Source organism: Suricata suricatta, chromosome 1 (assembly GCF_006229205.1).
Source record: "Suricata suricatta isolate VVHF042 chromosome 1, meerkat_22Aug2017_6uvM2_HiC, whole genome shotgun sequence".
NCBI classification, from domain to species: Eukaryota; Metazoa; Chordata; class Mammalia; order Carnivora; family Herpestidae; genus Suricata; species Suricata suricatta.
The window spans coordinates 179,258,850-179,278,593 of NC_043700.1; the positions used below are offsets into that span (position 1 = coordinate 179,258,850).

The following is a 19,744-nucleotide window of genomic DNA, read 5'->3' on the forward strand; positions in this document are numbered from 1 at the left end:
ACGAATGTGCTTTATAGCCTGCCTCTACCAATACTTACCAAATGTTTGTGTTCATCCCATTCCAAAAGAAAAAGGACGAAAGAAAGGTGCTTTGATTTGGGGTGAGAAAAGAACACTGGGCATAGTCCGGTCTCCTGAGTGGCTTCTACAAGCTACAACTAAATGAAGATGTAGGCAGAGCACACTTCCTGGGCGCAAACCTCCACAGTCTGTCTGCTGAATGGGGCCAGGCTCAGCACAGGGCTGCAAAGCCTCCCCGCTGCCGCAAGACTTAGCAGCGCCCTACGGCCCAGGCCTCGGCGCTAACTCACTGGCAGCACTGCCTCTCTCGCCCTCCCTGAAGAGGTTCCCTGTGCCCCAGCTTCCCAGCTGGGCTGTCATGATTCACTGTCTCTGCAGGGCTGGATTTGCGAAGATAAGATAATGGCCTTTTATGTTCAGGCGCTGTGAATTCCTCTCCACCCCTCGGATGGGAAGACAATTTAAGTGGAAAGGAATAAATTGCTGGATTTAATACAGTGACCAAACACAAAAGCCTAATAAAAATGTCAGAAGTACATGCTCTGGAATGGCAAAGAATTGTGGAAGCACACTAAATGATGTAAGCTGGGCTGTAGCAACTCCTGTAAGGATGCGAAATGATGACAGGAAGCCGCTGCCTCAGTTTGCGTCCGATCGTTCTAGCAATTTCAACTTTGTAGTCGTTTTGTAGCATTCTTGTTTTATTTGCAAGTTAAACTAAATCACATGCACACAAATGTGTAAAAATTCTACGAAATAATTGACATATACTATAAAACACACCGAATGGTCTATACATGAAAAGCCACCTATGTATAAGGGCATACCTTACATTGATAGAAGATGTAAGGGACACTGATTGGACAAGTTCATTGTTACTGTCTTTAAACATAAACACTACTAAGGGACAACAAATGCAAAAATATTAAGAGCTTAAAGCTTCAAATGAAAGATGGCTCCATGGATCCTTTGTACTGCCTGTGAATGTTAGAGTGTCCATGTATGTGAATATCACTCTCTGGTGAATAGAGATGAATATGCCCAAGCCCGGAAGAAGTATACAACCTAGGAAGGGCATTCTGTTAGCATGCTAATCATTGTAATATAAAAATTAAACTGTTTCTATAATACACTAGACTTCGACAAATACTTTTCATACTTCGCCTAGGCTAGAGGTATGTAGATTAACCATGTTAACAAGTAAGTGAAGGGGCGCCTGGGTGGCTCAGTCGGGTAAGTGGCTGACTTCAGCTCAGGTCATGATCTCGCGGTTCGTGAGCTCAGTTCGAGCCGGGTGTAAGGCTCTGTGCTGACGGCTCAGAGCCTGGAAGCTGCTTCAGAGTCTGTATCTCCTCTCTCTGCCCTTCCCCTGCTCATGCTCTGTCCCTCTGTCTCTCAAAAATAAATACACATTAAAAATTTTTTAATTAAAAAAAAGCAAGTGAAAACATCTGCCTTTTGGAACGTAGCTACTGTTTGGTGTTTCACAGCCCCGCGAGGGAAGGGGCCCCACTCCCCATGCAGGGTGGTGGCACCCCTGAATGGGAACAGTCGCTGTTCCAAAGTAAAGCAGTGCCTGGTTAGTGGCAAAGCCAAGTGAGATTTCAACATTCCAGAAGCAGAACCGGGAAGACAGAAAACTATGAGAAAGGAAAACTCATGAAACGTGAAGAGAAAGAATGCGTAGCTTCTACAGTGTCTCTGTGGGGTGTGGCTTCCTATTCCAATACCTGGTGGGGGTGGAGGGACTCAACTGGAAACCAGAAAGCAAGAACACAGGATTTTAACAGACGATGGTAAATGTTTGATAATTTTTGCTCAACCAATTCAGGAAGCATTTGATTGATGAAAAATATTTAACATCCATTGAACCCTGTGGCACATCGATTACATCTTCTAATCCTGTCAAGGACTCTCTGACATTGATGTCCTAATTATCTCCATCTTAAGGAAGAAGATACTGAGTTAGAGAGGTTACCTAAGGTGTGATAAGTCACATAGCCAGGAAGCTTTGAAGCTAGGATTCAAATTCTGCCAGACTGTTGCAAAGCTTATGTTCATTCATTCAACCAATATTTCTTGTGCACTTACTTACTAGCGTTCTCTGCCTTTATGAAACCTGTATTTTAATTGGGAAAGAATGATGAACGACAACCAAATAAATAAGTACCACATATAACACGATAGTGGTGATGGAGCCTAAAGAGAAAAAGAACACGGAGAAGTGGGAAGAGAGGGTTAGGGTTCTCAGCTTACTGATGCAGAGGGAACCTGAATACAAAATGTATTATATTTTATGCCTTTAATAAAATCCACAGAATAAAGTGTAAATACTGGTTAAGATGGGAAATAAATTATTTCATTAAATTCATTTAATATCAATTTTGGAAGCAGTTTTGGCTTAGGCATAACCTGATGTTTTCTTTGATATCCCTCTATATTTCATTAAGAATTGGCAGTAAGGGCACCTGGGTGGCTTAGTCAGTTGAGTGTCTGACTTCGGCTCTGGTCATGATCTCACAACTTGTGAGGTCGAGCCCTGTGTCAGGCTCTATGTTGACAGCCTGGAGCCTGGAGCCTGCTCCGGATTCTGTGTCTCCCCCTCTCTCTCTGTCCTACCCCACTTGTGTTCTATCTCTCCCTCAAAAATAAACAACAAAATTTTTTTAATTGGCTGTCAAACCAATGTGCCAGAGGAACTAAGAGAAGAGACCCTAATTTTCAGTAGAGATCAGTGTAAGATCCTACAAATGAAAAAAGTGGTCTTAGGAGATTTTTTATACTATTAATTCTTTATTCCTTTGAACCTGTTTCTTTCTCACCATCTCTAAGTTTTTTTTTTTGTCATTTAGCCCTTGAGAGAGAGGTTTTGGAAAGAAATACTGAGCAAATGAAACTTTAGGTTGATTTCCAAGTCCATCGACCATCCACAAATTGCACATAAAACACTTTTAGAAACTACTTTAGAGAAGAGTTATTCTTTGGAAGAGCTAAAGATTGCTCTTGTTATTAGGGTGAATCAGTATAAATGGGTAAAGTATGGAAGAGGGGCCTTCATAGTCAAATAATTTTGAGAAACATATTTTTACAAGTTAAACAGATTTCTTTATTGTGCGATGCCTTAGAGATAAATACACAAGTGAACACACTGCAGTCACGTTCATGATTTCCCAACACATTTAACCACAGATCACTCTTCTCTTAGATCATGGAGGAGTACACATTAGGAATCACTGCTTTGATATATAAAACACATAAAATACCCAGTACAGAAATAAACACAAGGCACTAATGTAGCAAGTGTTTGAGAATGGGGAAAAGAACTATACTTGTAAAACATCTAAACCCAAATCATCTTATAAGAATATAATGAAAGTAAGTACTTTGTAACAGATACCACACTTATGATGTGGATATAACATTTATTTATAAATAAATGTAAATATATATGCATTAATATATGATATATATTATCATACATTATATAATAAATATATATAAATATTATATATAAATAAATAACATATTTATCTGCAGCTTAATAGTGTCAGGCCACTCGATTTATAAAATACTAATGTCTAGATTCTAGGTTTAAACCACTTTGCTGTCCTTAAGTTAGTGTACTAGTGTAAGTTAAGTTAGTTTCTGAACAAGAAGGGGTTGAGGAATAAGATTGTCATTTGCAAAAACATTCCATGATATTTACAGCTCTTATTTGCTCCTCTATCATATTTACTTCAAGTTTTTATCTGACTTTCATGTAATATCCCATCTTCAGACAATAGAAAGATATCTGATGAATATGCCCAAGACCTCAAGGATTATACTACCTAAAGAGGGCATTTTGTTAACATGTTAATAATTACAGTATAAAAATTAAACCATTTCTATAATACACTAGACTTAGTCAAATACTTTTCACACTTCTCCTAGGCTAGAGGTATGTGAATTAACCATGTTAACAAGTAAGCGAAAACATCTGCCTGTTGGAAGGTGGCTACTGTTTGGTGTTTCACAGCCCCGCGAGGGAAGGGACCCTGCTCCCCACGCAGGGTGTGGCACCCCCGAACGGGAACAGTCACTGTAAAGTAAACAGTAAAGCAGTGGCTGGTTGGTGGCAGGGAATAGTTGGGCTTCCCTATAAGACTGAAGAGAATAAAGAAAACTTCCTTCCAGACATCCTTAGGTGCAAACTCTTTCCCTGAGGTATGATAGTTGATATATGTTGTGAATTTTGAAGTAATTATTATAACTACAAGTGTTACTCTTGTTCATACAACTTCACTTGTTTAATCACACTATTTGCTGCAGTAATTTCCCGCATCAAGTAAATTCCAAGGGATTACATGGTGGGTGGGGAGAGGAAAAAAGGTATTTCCTTTTATCAAATGTAACTATGTTGCTTTCTCATTCCATCACGTTCCTGTGTAATAAAAGAAGAATCAAGGGTGGTCACTTGGAGTACCTGATTAACAACTTTCCTTGAAACTATTAATTAGGTGTGGAATTCATCCCCCTCAAAGACAGGGAAAGAAAACCACACCAATGCAGAAAGTGAGCTCTTTTTTGGAAAAAGACTCCAGATTACAGTTGCCTTCAGAGTATTCAGATTCTACACATTTTGTTCTCCTCAAAAGGTCAAGGAAATTAATTGTCCAGGGCGCATGGTGCCTTTACTAGGGAGAGTTATAGAAAATGATGGTCTCTACTCTCAAACCTGTTACAATCAAAAGATGATAACACAAATATGAACATATCCTGAATCAACCAATGCCATTCTTCTCCTTTGATTTGCCTTGTTTGATTTTTAACTCATCTCTTCTTGCTACCATTGGTGATGTTTGAGAGGCGGGTGACTATTGAAACTACTTCAATTGCACACCACTTCCCTCACACTGAGGGATTATCAAGTATCAGGATAACCACTTAATAATGCACAACCAACAAATCTCACTCAATCATTTTTTTAAACCTAAGCCCTGTTAACAATTCACATTTCATACCAAAGCCATTCTAAATATAACAGGCTGTATTTATCTAGAAAAGAAACTGCCTTTACTTTTTAAATTGCTAATAAGGGAGAGAACAATCTTCAAATCACTCATCCACAATATAATTGTTTATTACCATGAATAATTCCACCATTATAATTCTTGAAAGTCCTATGAAGAGTTCCTTATAAATTTCTGGAAAAGAACTACAACAATTGTGTGATATAGTTTGATCTCGTTCCCTTTGCTCAATTATGTCTGAGCATCCTCTAGCGATGAGGAAACCTTGCTAAGTTCTGGTGATGGCAGGTGAACACACCAGATGTGGTCACTCTCTTGCCTGACTTACTATGTGCTTTTAGGGGCAAAGAAACATCTTCAAAAAGAGACCAAGCTCAGTATCTGCCACTGGTGGTGACCAACAGAGCTAGGAATGTAAACTAGAACGGCCCCTGACTTCTGATCAGTGTTCCCTTCACAGCACAGTGTATTTATTTCATTCCAGGTGCAAGCTACTGTTAGTCTTTTACAGGCTTAATTTCCACCAAGCATTCAGTTGGAAAGTACTGATGAAGTGACCTGCACTAGACTAGATGCTGTATGGAAGTAAAACAAAGACAAATAAGGAGACAGGGGTCTTTTGCAAAGTTAACACACACATTATGATTAATGAATATGTAATGGTACGTTGTAGGACACAGAAAATAACGGTTGTTTTAATAATAAAAACAAAAATAAAAATAACATAAAATACACAGCATATATTTATGTCAAGCATCATACGAAGCCTGGTTTATTTAGTGAATAATTTACTCCATACATCATTTCCATGATCATCTTGTTTTGTGCACAAGGGGAAACTGAGGCGCAGCGCTGGTAGCCAAAAGATGTTCTCAAGGCTACACATTAAGTGATTCAGCCCTACACAGCCAATCGAGAGTCTGTCCTCATAACCACCACCTTATAACGAATGACCATTTGGACACAACTACCTGAAGCAGTTGGGAAGTGTTTGACAGAGGAGGTGAGCTTCTTATGTGAACAGGTAAACTGTGCTGCTGTAAACTGGAGGCAAGGAAGGAGGTCAGAAATGTGCTGAGAACTTCCGGGGAGTAACAGCAAAATCTGCTTGCCTGGGATATAGTATAGATGCTGTGATAGCACTAATAAAAAAGTGATACAGAACTAGCTTACGATTGCTTCTGAAAGGCAAGCAAGAGACTTTTAGGCAAAGGGAAAATAATTTTATTTTTTAAATTTTCTTTAATGTGTATTCATTTTTGAGAGAGAGAGAGAGAATGGGAGAAAGAGAGAGAGAGAAAGAGAATGAGTCGGGGAGGGGCAGAGAAAGAAGTAGACACAGATCAGAATCAGGCTCCTGGCTCCAAGCTGCCAAAACAGGGCCCGACGCGGGGCTCAAGCCCACAAACTATGAGATCATGACCAGAGCCTAAGTCAGATGCTTAACCAACTGAGCCACTCAGGCGCCCCGGGAAATCAGTTTTAACTCACCTAATCCCTGCAGAGTAGGATACAGAGTATTTCTAGATACCTTATCCCCAAGTCTCCTCATATGCAATGGTTTCAATAGAATAACTATCAAATATATTAGTTAGAGCATAATTGTTTGTATTTAGAGCAGTTATTTCTATTTGTTAAAAGGCAAACCCAGAGACTTTCCTGACAATAAATTCTAGAACCTTTCTTTTTATTTACTAGTCAGGGAGTCCAAATAACTAATGTATAAACCTTAACACTGAGTTTCTCAGTATAAGAGTGTATCATTGACTTTTTAAAAGTTATTTTTAAGAGAGAGCAAGCAAGGGAGAGAGATAGAGCGGGGAAGGGGCAGAGAGAGAGGGGGATGGATGTAAAGGGGGCTCTGGGCTGACAGCAGAAAGCCTGATGCCAGGCTCCAGCTCATGAACTGTGAGATCATGAGCTGAGAGGAAGTCAGATGCTTAACCGTCTGAGCCACCCAGGCGCCCTCATTGACTTTTTTTTTAGCATAAAAGCAACATCGTTATCTATGTTAAGTGAAATTTCCGTAATTTTTGAACATTCAACAAATTTTTATGTTTCTCTAGCTCTCGGTATCCTCACTTCCCATATACACAGGCACGTGCACACGTGTGCACACAAACGCAGTCACCACACTCACACAATACCTGGTTGTCTTGGAGTAGTTATTAGTATAATAAACCATATAACCTAGAATATACTAGCTATCCAACACGTTAATAACCAAAATCTGTTACTTCTTTCCCTTTTATAATTTTTAACTTCTTAACATTCTGGGTTTTGCAACTACCTCAATCTGAAAGTGGATTCTTATATAAAGGGTATAAAATTAAAACCAATATTCTTCTTTGTTGGTTTTTGTCACTAGACCCTGGGTAGAGAAGCAGCTTTGGGAAGAAAAAGATCAGTGGGTTAAGGAAAAAAACAAGGACAGTTTTGGAGAAAAGTTGGAGTTTGATAGAAGAGCATGTAACATTGTGGAAAGTGCCTAAACTATGTTCAACGGTAATTTGTGAATGAGAATATAATTCTTGGTTCCAAGTAGGGCTTTCTATTAAGAGATTTTAATAACACTTCTTTACACTCTTTTACAATGAATAATACAGAGTGTAGACTTTATTCTGAGGCACTTGAATTTAAACTTTTTTAAAAAGCAAAAACATTTTTAGTTTCAGTATGAACAAAAATAGTGTCCTCAAGAATTACCCTACAACGGCATGCTTATTTCTGCAAAAATTAAAAAAGATTTTACTTTAACAGCAAAGACATAGTAAATATTTTTAAATTTTTCGTATACTTGACTATGAAGTTGCATATCCAGATAAAATGAAAGGAGTTAAGAGATATAAGTTCTAATAATACTTTTAGCAAAACACAGTGTTAACGAGTGAATGGCTAGCCTTGGCGGCACATACCACATTTTCCAAATGTTATCAATTTGCCTAAAGACCATTCCTTTTAGGTAACTGTGTTTTTTTTAATAAAAGATCAAAAATAAATTAAGGTATTTGGCAGCATCTAATCTTCTCATAATTAATGAAGTACATCTGAATTTACTATTAATGGGGTAATTCATCCCACTGTCTACATGTAAACATTTTTTACCATATGATAGTAACTACCTCCAATTAGATAATCATAATGATAATATAATAATTAGGTTCCTTTTTCCCCATATAGCTTGCTTTCCTGTGATTAGATATTTTGACCATGATTCTTAAAACAATGTAACTATAGCAGTGGCTTAAGAGACATTAAAATATATATAATTAGTATCCTAAACATATTTAAACTTCTTATGATAAACTAATTGGCATTTTTTAATGTTTTACAGTAGGGAGAGTAGAATGGAAACTTTAAAATATTTAAATGTTACATGTTAACACAAAAATACAATGTTTCATTAAGATATATTTTGAATATATTAGTCTCGAAACCTTTTAAATAAGCACATCAGATTTAAAATGTAATTTAAATTAATATTTTAGGAAAAAAAGGGTCAAGGTTAAACTGTTTGTCTTCCTTAAAAAGTTTATAATGTCTTTTGTGTCTCTACTTACAAAAAGAAATCTCAATGAAACTTGGATATTAAAACCTCCCAGGAAACCAACAATAAAAGCTGCTAAGAATTTCACAAGGTTTTTTTTCTTCCTTAGGTGTTAATTAAATGATCATTTAACACTGCAATGTAAACACAACATTTTCATCTCCTGACAGCACAGCCTATTATAAATCCTGGGTAATAAAAGTCTTGGTGTTAACGCTCTGAACCAAGTTCCCACCACACTCTAAGACGCCTTGTCGTGTCTAAGGTTAAGCATCTAGACACAAAACAAAGCTTGCGCCTACTCGACTTCCAGTCCAATTTTCCCATCGCCCAGTGACCTAGGTAACACTTTGAGCAATAAAGAATAAATTTAATTTCTCCAGCATTTTGTGAGGATTAGGAACAATTGTTGGCTTGCAATGACTTTTTATCCTTGGATTCTTTTTCCTCCGGAGCATTCCTCCGGTCCTAAAAGAGAATTCTGATGGTTTAAGACATAGAACAAACAGAACTTTAAATTAGGCTTTTTTCAATCAATTGGAACTGTTGGAGGGGAAGCAATCAACCTTTCTCTGTGCTGTTCTCAGCTATTCACATAGTTCAAGCTTTAATCTTTCACTAGTCGAAGAAACCTATCATGACGAGGCAAAGCTATCTTTTCCCATTCTGTTTCCAGACGTATTTATTTCTCTTTTCTTTAAGATTTTTTTTTAAACACTTAAATCAAGTTGCCATACTTAGCTGTACACATTCATTTGGGGGAGACTTCACGAGGCACAGATGTTCCCTTAATAACATTTCACACAGCCATGCCGCACCCTACACCATGGGTATCGCCCCCAATAGGACTTTTTTACTTTTCATTGCTTCCTTCTCTACAATTTAGTTTTTTAAGAAAATAAAACTTCCTGCCGGAAGTTTCTTACATCAATCACAATTTATCAACTGTTTTTCACAGTTTTTCAATTTTTTACAAAGAACTCAGTGACCACAATTCACTTGTCTATGGTAACAGGACATACACATTCCCTCTGCCTGCAAAGCTTATGTGCATACGAAAAGTACTGGAGTTATAATAACAACAGAACAAAACAAAAACAGCTTCTGGCTCACATCTACTTCATTATCAAATATTGTTTAAATCCAAAGTGCTAAATGATTTGCAATTTGCACCGCAGTTTTGACATATGTTTAATCTAAAAATGCGCTTACAATCACATATGCAGTTTACGTAAAGATGACAGAGTGTTCCTCAGATCACATCATATTTGCATACTGTAAGATCAATGGGTTAATTTTCTTATATGGTTTTAAAGATTGAAATTTTAATTAGCAATAAAATTGTTCTTTAACAAAATATGCAAATCTTCTAAATAACGTTCACAATAGTTTACCTATAGTTTGAGGAGTTAAGCATTTTCAAACTTATTTGTATTTTTCCTTTATTATTTAGGAGAAACACATCATTAAGACAACCCAAATATGCAGACTTAACACAGCTTCTGAGTCACAGTCTATATAGCTAATTCATTTTATACAGGAATTTTAAAACAACAGGAATCATCAACTAGGAGAGGTTATTAAAATATCTCATTAAGAACATTCTGGCCTTAATGCACCTTGTGTGGCCAAGTAAGGAGAAATAAAATGATGCATAGTTCATGTTAATTTTTAGTGGTAAAAAAATAATGCGGCTATGCTTAGGTCTGTGTTATCACACTGAGAATAATTGCAAGACAGAGGTGAAACAGAAGGAGATTTGCTGACTGTGGGCAGGTTGCAAAGACATCTGTGTGACTATTTTTTCATCTGATTTTGCAAGGACTAGACAATAATCATGTAATACAATTTCCACCATACTAGAAAGCTGGCAATGTTCTTCTGAATACAGAATCTATATTATGACTAGAAATATCCCCTGGAGGAAAATCTTATCATTCCCATTTCACAGATAAGGAAACTTGACTCCAGAGGTGTCACCAGATTTCCAAAGACAACAGATGTGAGTAAGTATTTAAACATTAGTGGTTTATGCCCCTTCTCTTAGGCTATAAATTAATTGATTTCAGTGTCTTAAACATACAGTGATTTCAGTATCTTAAAATGAGCTAAACCGAACCAAAATCCAATCAGCACTTATTTCTGGAATTATTTCTGGAAACTGCAGTCATCGAATGATACTCTTGAGAATGCAGTGGCAATTTCATAATTTGTCACCAAGTTTTAAATTTTAAATCCTTGATAACGTGTATCAAAAACTGTATTTTTCACATGAAAAACATATACTTCAATTCATGTTTCAACAAACACAATCCCTCTTGATGAACTAAGTTTTCATTTACCTATTACAGGTCAGATATTAACCATGGAGGAGGCCCACATATCCACCTATTACGTGGGGCCACATGTTATGCTAGTTTCTCTCCCCAGAGTCCGTAATAGTATCTCCAAATTCAAATTAGCCTACAGTGAGTACTTCTCGGTACAAATAGAACATTTGCATTTGGGAAAGCAACTATTAAACAAGTACACTTGAACGGAAAAGATTCTTATACTTGATGCAATTAATTATGTTGTAGACGTCATACTCGGCATGTATTCTGTGGGTCGGCAACAGCAGAAACCTACTAATTTCTGACTTTCTTAAGCAACAACCTTTTGCTTGCGATTGCTTTGAAAAAAAAGTGATGCGTGGTAAAAATCTCAAATACAATGTTAATCCTCATTGCATTTATAACTTCTAAATCATAGGGTTACTGTTGATTTTAAAACAAAATCAAAAGTAAGTCCTCCCCCATGGCTTGCCTCTTTTCTTCCTGTCAAGTGGTAATGGCTACTCTCGAGTGTGCTCAGATACCCCTGTCTCAAGTCTTGTGTCTATTTACCTTCGGTTATGCAATTAGTAATCTATTTATTTCATTTATTTATTTATTGTATTTTTTGAGAGAGAGAGTTCATCACAAGCAGGGGAGGGGCAGAGAGAGAATCTTAAGCAGGCTTCATGGCCAGTGCTGATTCAGGGCTTGAACTTAAGACCATGAGATCATGACTTGAGCCAAAATCAAAAGTCAAGCGCTCAACAACTAAGCCACCTAGGTGCCCCAATGGTACATTTTTAAAATGTTTAAATTTAATGTCTCTCTTGGATCTCTATTCTTTAAGTGGCAAGAACAGAGTCCCTTGGCCCCAATAATAGGTCATGAATAAGTTACTGAATAAATAATAAGGGACTTGGTGTTTTAACCACTGACAGTTACCACATTTCTAAGTTTCATCTCACTCACTGGTTTTTAGTTTCCAAAGGCAAAGAGTCAATCTGGTCCCCCTAGCAAAGTATGAGCATGCGCAATACAAATAGTGTAGCCTTGCACCAAATGGTAAGACAGACACACCACATCCGGGGAACTTTTCAAGGGTGCAGGAAGCCCATCGGCAGCCTCAGCAATGGGGAGCGGCGGTAGCCACCATGGCAGCTCTCGAGATGAGTAATAATGCGGGTCTGGCCAGACAACGGTAACCGTAGCAACTGTAACCTGCAATTCCTGCACAACCAGTGTGGGATTTATTGTGGCAGGGGCCAAACAGGCCAAGAGTGAAAGGGAGCAGGAAACGATGGCACCTGACACCTCGAGGAGCCCACACTTTAATCAGAGCTGGCAGAAATGAATTCAAGAGGCATTTTGATATAAGCCCGGCTGCTGTGCTCTGCTTTTATCCTTGAATACAAGAATCCTGTGAGACTAAATTACATAGTTTTATAGAATGCAGTATCATATTAAATTAACAGATATTTTGCTTACATGAAAAATGGATTGTTTTTATTTTGCTGTGTCTACCCAAACCCTCCAATGCTTAGAAGACCTAGGGGGACTAAACATTTAATTAGCCAAGTTACCCTTTAAATTTAATTTGGCTCTCTTTTATTCATAATGCGTTCCCAGAGTTACTGTTTGCTCATTCACATTACAGACCCTGAACCCGATTGAGATTTAATTCAATACACCAAACACTTACTGAGAGGTTTCTAAAGGTCAAGCCTTATACTAGAGCCTGGGGACATAAAAGCAATACAAAATAAAACATGTTTTTGTAATAAATGTATATCAGCATTTATATGCATAATCACAGAAAAAGTAAACTAGGTTAATAATAATTGACAAATTTACTAGTGATTCTGTCTGGATGGTGAGATAATGAATAATTTCTACTTCCTCTTTTTTTTATCTTTTTGAACTGTCCAAACCTTTCTAATATGAGGACATGTTACTCTCACAACTATTCAAAAACAAAAACAAACGGTAAGGTCCTTCTGGGGGGCAGGTAAAAGGAAAATAAAGATAGCTTCACTGTATATGTGTTATGCTTTGCAAATTAATTTTTACCTTCATAAAACAAAAATTACGTTTTCTTCTAAACAAAAGCCCCAATTATTATCAAAAGCAATTTTGAGCCTCTGAGATCCTATCTGACAGTAAATGAACTGTGACCTGATCAACCAAATTAAGTGGTCAAAATCTATTTGTCTCAGGTAAGTAGTCAGTAGGTCATAAAAAGTCCTTGAATTTAAAAATACTATATATAATGTTAGATAGTTTAGAGACTCCAAAGCTCATTGGGGAACAATAAATGCTACCTGTGAACCAGAAATGAAAAGGTTTTATTCAAAGAAGGAGAGAAAATGAATCACTGGGACTTGTGCGCTTAATTTCATTTGTTAGTTTTGTTTTGTTTCAGTAGATACAAGTGAAAAATGAGTTTCTACAATGTGCCTTGGACACTTAAGCTTATGTTAGAAGTCTGGGTAAATATAATAATACTCAAAGAAATAAACTGAAAACCACAAAACAAATATTTATAACCAGATGCTTGACCGCAGTACTACCAATGAAATTCCTCTCTAATGAGCCTGGATTTAGTAACTGAAAACTCAAGTTGAAAAGTGTGAATCACTCACTGGTAAATCACCTTTAAGGTAACATTTATCTGGAAGATTTGTATATGCTGCTCATATATATAATTGCCACTCATAAATTTCAGTCAATCACGATCGCCCATTTCAGAAGTCGCTAAAATCTCAGCCAGTTAATCAGCTCCAGATTGCTCCAAAAATAATTTTCTCCACTCTTAAATTGATGATAAAGAGGCAATACTAGTTTTGGAGGAGGAGCAAAAGAGAGAATGGCTTATCTACATAAGTTAAGGAAAACTACGTGCTGTCTGTTTTACCTCCAACCTAAGACCCTTTGCTTTCCCTTTACTTACACTTTCCATCTGTCAACAAGTGCTTGTAATTTTATTACATGTTCTGTAGTTTATGCAGAGTTGGTATTATTTTACAGAGTTCTGTTAATGGACTGGATAAACGGTAATGCTATTTAAACTAGTCTCCTGCTCCAACAAACACAGCTGCAACTGTACTACTATTTCTGAGCAAACATCTTGACCTGAACATGTAGTGCTCTCTCAACCCGTCCAAAGAGAAATTGGAGCAGACAGCAAAGGAAAAGCATATTTGGCCGCTAGCAGCAACCAACCGTGTCAAATCATAATTCATATACAGTGTACCCTCCTTTTCTTTTATATCGCATTTAGAGTCCAGAAAAAGCACGTGTGCTTCTTCACCTGGCATCTCATTTTCCGCCAAGAGTCAAATGGTGATTATTCATTACAAAAGTGCAAAGAAAATCTGCATAATGTCCAGCACATCAGACGAGCTTTAATCCTAATGATAATAATCAGACATCAGTAGTATGAACTACACATTAAACTAGTGAACTTCTTTATTGGTTGCATACTGGGATTAAAAAAGCATTAACTAAAAGTATTAAGTAAGTTAGAAAAAGACTTATGCAACTAATCAGAATTATGCAACAATTTAAAGAGAGAATAAGCTATAAATGTGTTTCCCTCATGATTTCTAGACATCTAGGTCTCTACTGCATTATATAGTAGAGCAATTATGGATTGCTTAATATGTAGATGCAACAGCCATCCTAATACCTTCCCTGTCCCAACATATGCTCTCATCTATTTGTCAGAAATCCTGTATCCTTTGTTTTGTCATTTATCCTTCTTATGAAAGATTCCTTTTTCAATGAATATCTTATAGGACATTTTTGTTTGTAGATCTGGGCACATTTTTCCATCTGTTGGAACATTTGTTTCGGGTGAACTACGAGGCACCTGTGTCATATGAAGAAAATGTGAACTTGAATCTTTCCCTCTTGGAAATTACACATGCCAGGCAGTCAGACTTACAAGCTTGTGGTCCTTTATTTATTAAAGACACTTAATGCTGTTTGTTTAATCCAATTAGTGATCACCGTCATTCAAAATGAAGAGGCCACATATAGCTTATAACTTACCCTCTCAAGAGAAATATCATTGGTAACAATTCACTACATCGAATTCATGTGGGACAGATAGTACCTTAATTCAAAGGAAGATTCCTGGTGTGAGGGTGCAGAAAAAAAAATTACACCACTGTTTCTACATGTAGTTAGTGCTTATGTCAGGTAGTATCCCCCAATCAATATTCAACATTATGCCATCAATCTCTAATTTCAGAAACATCAAAGCATTCAAGCCCCCCTTACAACTAATCCTAAGAAATAAAGCTTTATCTTCCAAAATGCCCCAGAGGAAATCATTTGAGCTGAAGAGGTACATCACAACTCTGAGCTCTATTTTCTAGCTGCCCATTTTCCCATATTTTTACATGCTTTTAATTAAAGAAATACTGCCTCAGAGTTTTATGGGTTCTGTTTCTTTAATTTTACTTCCTCAGGATTTCAGGTCTCTTTTCACACAGCAGTTTCCTAAAGTCATGAAATCATAACAAAATATAAGAGAAAAATCTGTTGGTCTGCTATGTGATAGTGTCAAAGAGGAAAAATGTTCCATGGAATAGAATTTGCTAAGAGAGGATTCTGCGCTGGATTACACCACCTGAAGCCTCCTAAGGAAAGTAAACCAAGTACTTCTAAACTAAAAATCAAACGTTGTTTCTCCGAGGCAGTGTTTGTTCATGTTAATTTTCCCCTCCTTGGCTTAATACTTTAAATTGTAGATGACGGTCATTCATTTAAATTATATTTTCATAGCTATGTAGAAAATGGTAAATTTCCTAGGCTGGTGAGAATTGCTTTCACATGCGCCCTGTCAGCAAAGTAGTGGTTTCATATCCCTCATCATCTACCAGAAGTCCATGCTTCAGTCTCCTCCATCACCAAAACAACGCAGAAAGCAGAATGACGACTAAAACCCTCCCTGTGGCCCTTCTTAGAAACTAAGGCGCAAATATTTCAACACCAATATCAACTTATATGCATACATAGCATCTTTCTAATGCCCTACATTCTATCTCCTTGGTCAAAATAGTCCTTATAGAATTCTTATTTAAAAGTCAATCTTCAGGTTTCTTTGATTTTTTTTTTTTTTAATTTACTTAAATGGAGCCAATCAGCCAGCAGGGAACACAAGGAAGAGGAGAAATCCTGCCAGGGGACTTTGGCTGTCCCTGGAGGACCAGTGCCAGGGGAGTCAGACTGCAGAGGAGAGATGCAGTGTGCTCGTTTGGCTGCACATCCTCCCACTGAGTTCGCGCCGTAGTGAGCTGAGCTGTCAGGAGGACTGAACAGAGGTCCTGGCCACAGGACTCCAGGGCAGTCTTCCCACTTGGAGAGCTGGTAACAACACTACTGAACTCATAGGCTACGACAAAGCCAACTTCAGAAAAAAAGGGAATCTGCTCACTTCCCCGACAAACAGGAACCTTTGGGACGTCCCCTACCATCCAGGTGGAAGGCGTGCTGAGCAATTTTTCCCATATATACCCACACTTTCTCTCACGACATCCGTGAACATCAATAATCATCATTATTTATTTTTCCAACACTTTGTAGTTTCTCTCCCATCTGCACAAAATCATTCATGGGGCCGCAAATCTAATTTTAAAAGCTTTCAAAAATGTGTTTTCACTATTACTTATTAGATCAGTGCACAAGCATTCCAGGGAGGAAAACTTGATTCGGCCTAAAACTCACATTATGCTTTTTCCAAAAGAGCACTTCCGTTAACAGTCTATGACATATTTGTTAGGAAACCTTTACGGTCATTCCTATTGCAGAGTTTGGAATTCTGGCCTCAAGAGGAACATTTATAGGGAAACTTACAGTCCTCTTTAAATACCTTATAATAATATTTCCAGACTAATAAACACTACTCCAGGATAGAAACAATGTCGAGAAAGGTGACATTAAGAACCCTAACTTTATAAGGAAACACTGCCAACTTCCTCTGCAGAGGAAGTATAAAGGCAAATTTTCCCCTTAGAACTTAATCAAAAGTTTCCATAAAGGAGTAAGGTAACTTTCCTCCTCGTCATCACATAACCAAAAAAGAATAATACAATTACAATGACACATACATGAACCACTAAATGCTCACCAAATAAAACAACAGGAACCACTGGAAAACCAATCATAAATTTCCATAAGAAGATCAAAAAAAAGCAAGCTTTTAATCCATTAATCCATCAGTGAAAAGATTCCAGGATAGCACAGGGAAACAGATCGAAATACATTTATTAAAATACAAGGTACTACCCAAAGCAACAATAACTATTTATTTCTGTCTACTTACAGCCTGTAGAGCTTCGAAGTCCCAAGAAACAGCAACTCAGGAAACAGCTGAAGGTGATTTCTGTTCAAACGCCTTTTGAGAAAAACAAAAACAAAGCGTATGTTACATAGAAAATACCCAACAATGAGTCTGTGATTTGGCTGTCATGTCTCATCCTGTATTTCAGGAAAGGAAGAAATGACATTCAAAAGAATTCAAGCATTGCAAATCAAAAGTTGGTTACACCTTCTGTTACCTGACTCTTTAAAGCAATTTTCCATTATATGCTTACTCAGATGATTACCAGGACCTAAACCCTAACCTCACATCCTGTGCAACATCAGTCATCCAGAATATACACAATGAAAAAGGATTTCTTGCCTGAGACTCTAGTGTCTAGGTTAGGTGAGTTAGAAACACAACACAAATACCACAGTAAATGGTGCCCTAAAATAATTCATGCATTGTCCCAGAGGACCTAAATTTTCAGCCAATGCATTGTGGGGAGATGGAAATTTCAATTTTGTTAGCATTTTGTTTAGCTATGGGGGGAAAAAAAGTGTGAGGAAATGTCAGCATGATTTGTCCCTATGGGCGAAAGCAGAAAAAAAAAAAAAAAGTCCAAACCTAACCCATAGTTCTCGACCCTTAACTGAAAACAAGGCTGAATGAGAACTAATAGAAGTGGCTAAAAATGTTTAGATCATGCTTTTTTACATGTTTAGTTGAAATGAATGTAAATTTAGAGTTAAAAAAAATTGACTACAAGTCTAACTCAATTAGGCCCTGATGCCGTGAAACTGGGGCACCCTGGCATGATGTACTACGATAATCCCATTCATCTCACGTGGACATTTTAATATTTCAGTAAAAATAATGTTCACATCTCTGCTTTCCCCTAATTTAAACTACATGATAAGCTGATGCAAAATGTATATTTACGTGGTTTACAAGTTGAAAACAAAACAAACAAAAAAAAGATTTATAAATTGCTATTGCTCCACAGGAGAGTAAGAAGGTCCATCAAACTACGTCACTTTGAAGAAAATTGAATATTAAATATAAATGTTAAGAGGACAAGAAAAGAAGGCATTTCAAACTTGACTTATGTATCTATCTGTCTGTCTATCTATATATCTATCTATCTATCTTGACATATTTAAATGGCCATCGGGTAGAATCAAAATTCTATTTAATCTCCAGAGGGCAGAACTGGCAGTAGTGATTACATTTCTTAAAAAAGTAAATTATAAGGAAGACCTTTCTAAGAATGACTGAATTTCCAAGAATTAGAAGAAATGACATGATCTGTCTCAAGAAACTCTCAACTCCTGATTCCACTTTTATTCAAGCAGAGGCAATGTGTTGGGTTGTGTTGTGTTGGGTTGGGTTGGGTTTTGTTTTGTTTTCCTGCAAAGGACATAATAAAAAGAACTCCTGACTTTGGTGAAAAATTGCACAAGCTGCACTTTAGAACTCCTTCCAGCTCCAAAATGCCATGAGGTAATGATGAAGACTATAACTTTTAGCACATAAACTCACATTATGAAGAAGTTGATTATCTACCGAAACATTCTTGGCACTTAATAAAATGCACACGAATAAAAAAGTATGCCAAGACAATTAGGGGGGAAATGGTAAAATTAGTGGTGAAAGGGTGGAATTTCTTCCCACCTACACTAATTTTTATAAATAAGGCATATAATAAAGTTAAATTTAAAGTGAAACCAAAAGTTTTACTTATTTATTTTTCTCTGCTGGGAATGAAGAAAGGAAGGAGTATTACTGAGGAAAGAGAACTTCCAGAGTCTACTGCGATACAATTGTCATAAAATATAACAGCTATGACCCTGTTATATTTTTCTCTCTCTCAAGAAATAGACAACAAATATTCACAATAGTGGGGATTAGATTTTTATTTTTTTTCTAGAAAAGCAACCGCTCTGGGAATGACTCCCATCACTCAAGGAGACAATCTTGAGTTCTAAAACGGCAGAGATGGACTATTGCACTGTCATCCAAATCCCTGGACTGATAAACATCCTCCAGGATTCGCCGGCCATAACCAGCACGCTCCTTCAAGCCCCCAGTCCCTGCAGAGTCCCCAGCTGTTTGGAGAACTTTCTCTTCTCTGAGGGCACTTTCTTACACCCTCGGTGAAGGTTCCTTGACTCCCCTGCAGAGGGGTAGTTCTTCCCTTGGCTGTGTCCCCATACCTTCGTATCTGGTAAAGAAGAGTCCTTAACAATGTATTATATTTCTCCACATGCTGGTCTGTTTCTCAGTAGGCTGTAAGCTCTTCAAGTACAAAGACCACATCTTTGTATTCTTTCCTTTCCTCTCTGGCACTCAGTGGGTTTTTAGGAAATGCTAAATGAGAACATACTTGTCGTTTTGCATTTTGATATACTTCAGCAACGCTCGCACATATGCATTTTATATTCAGCCAACTATTCCTCTGGGATGCTTCCTGAGGATCCTGCCATAGTTTTTATGCCACTCTCCAAAGCTCCACCACCAATCTTGCTTTCATGTGCCCTAT

The 19,744-nt window shown here is 37.3% G+C and overlaps 1 protein-coding gene across 1 annotated transcript in view; it reads right to left on the minus strand.

Moving 5' to 3' along the window:
• Window positions 1-19,744, minus strand: part of SLIT2 (slit guidance ligand 2) — a 379,517-nt gene that overhangs the window by 345,907 nt on the left and 13,866 nt on the right. The window contains exon 4 of the mRNA XM_029952292.1: window positions 17,224-17,295. Coding sequence (XP_029808152.1) covers window positions 17,224-17,295 — 72 coding nt within the window. The remainder of the gene's footprint in view (window positions 1-17,223; window positions 17,296-19,744) is intronic.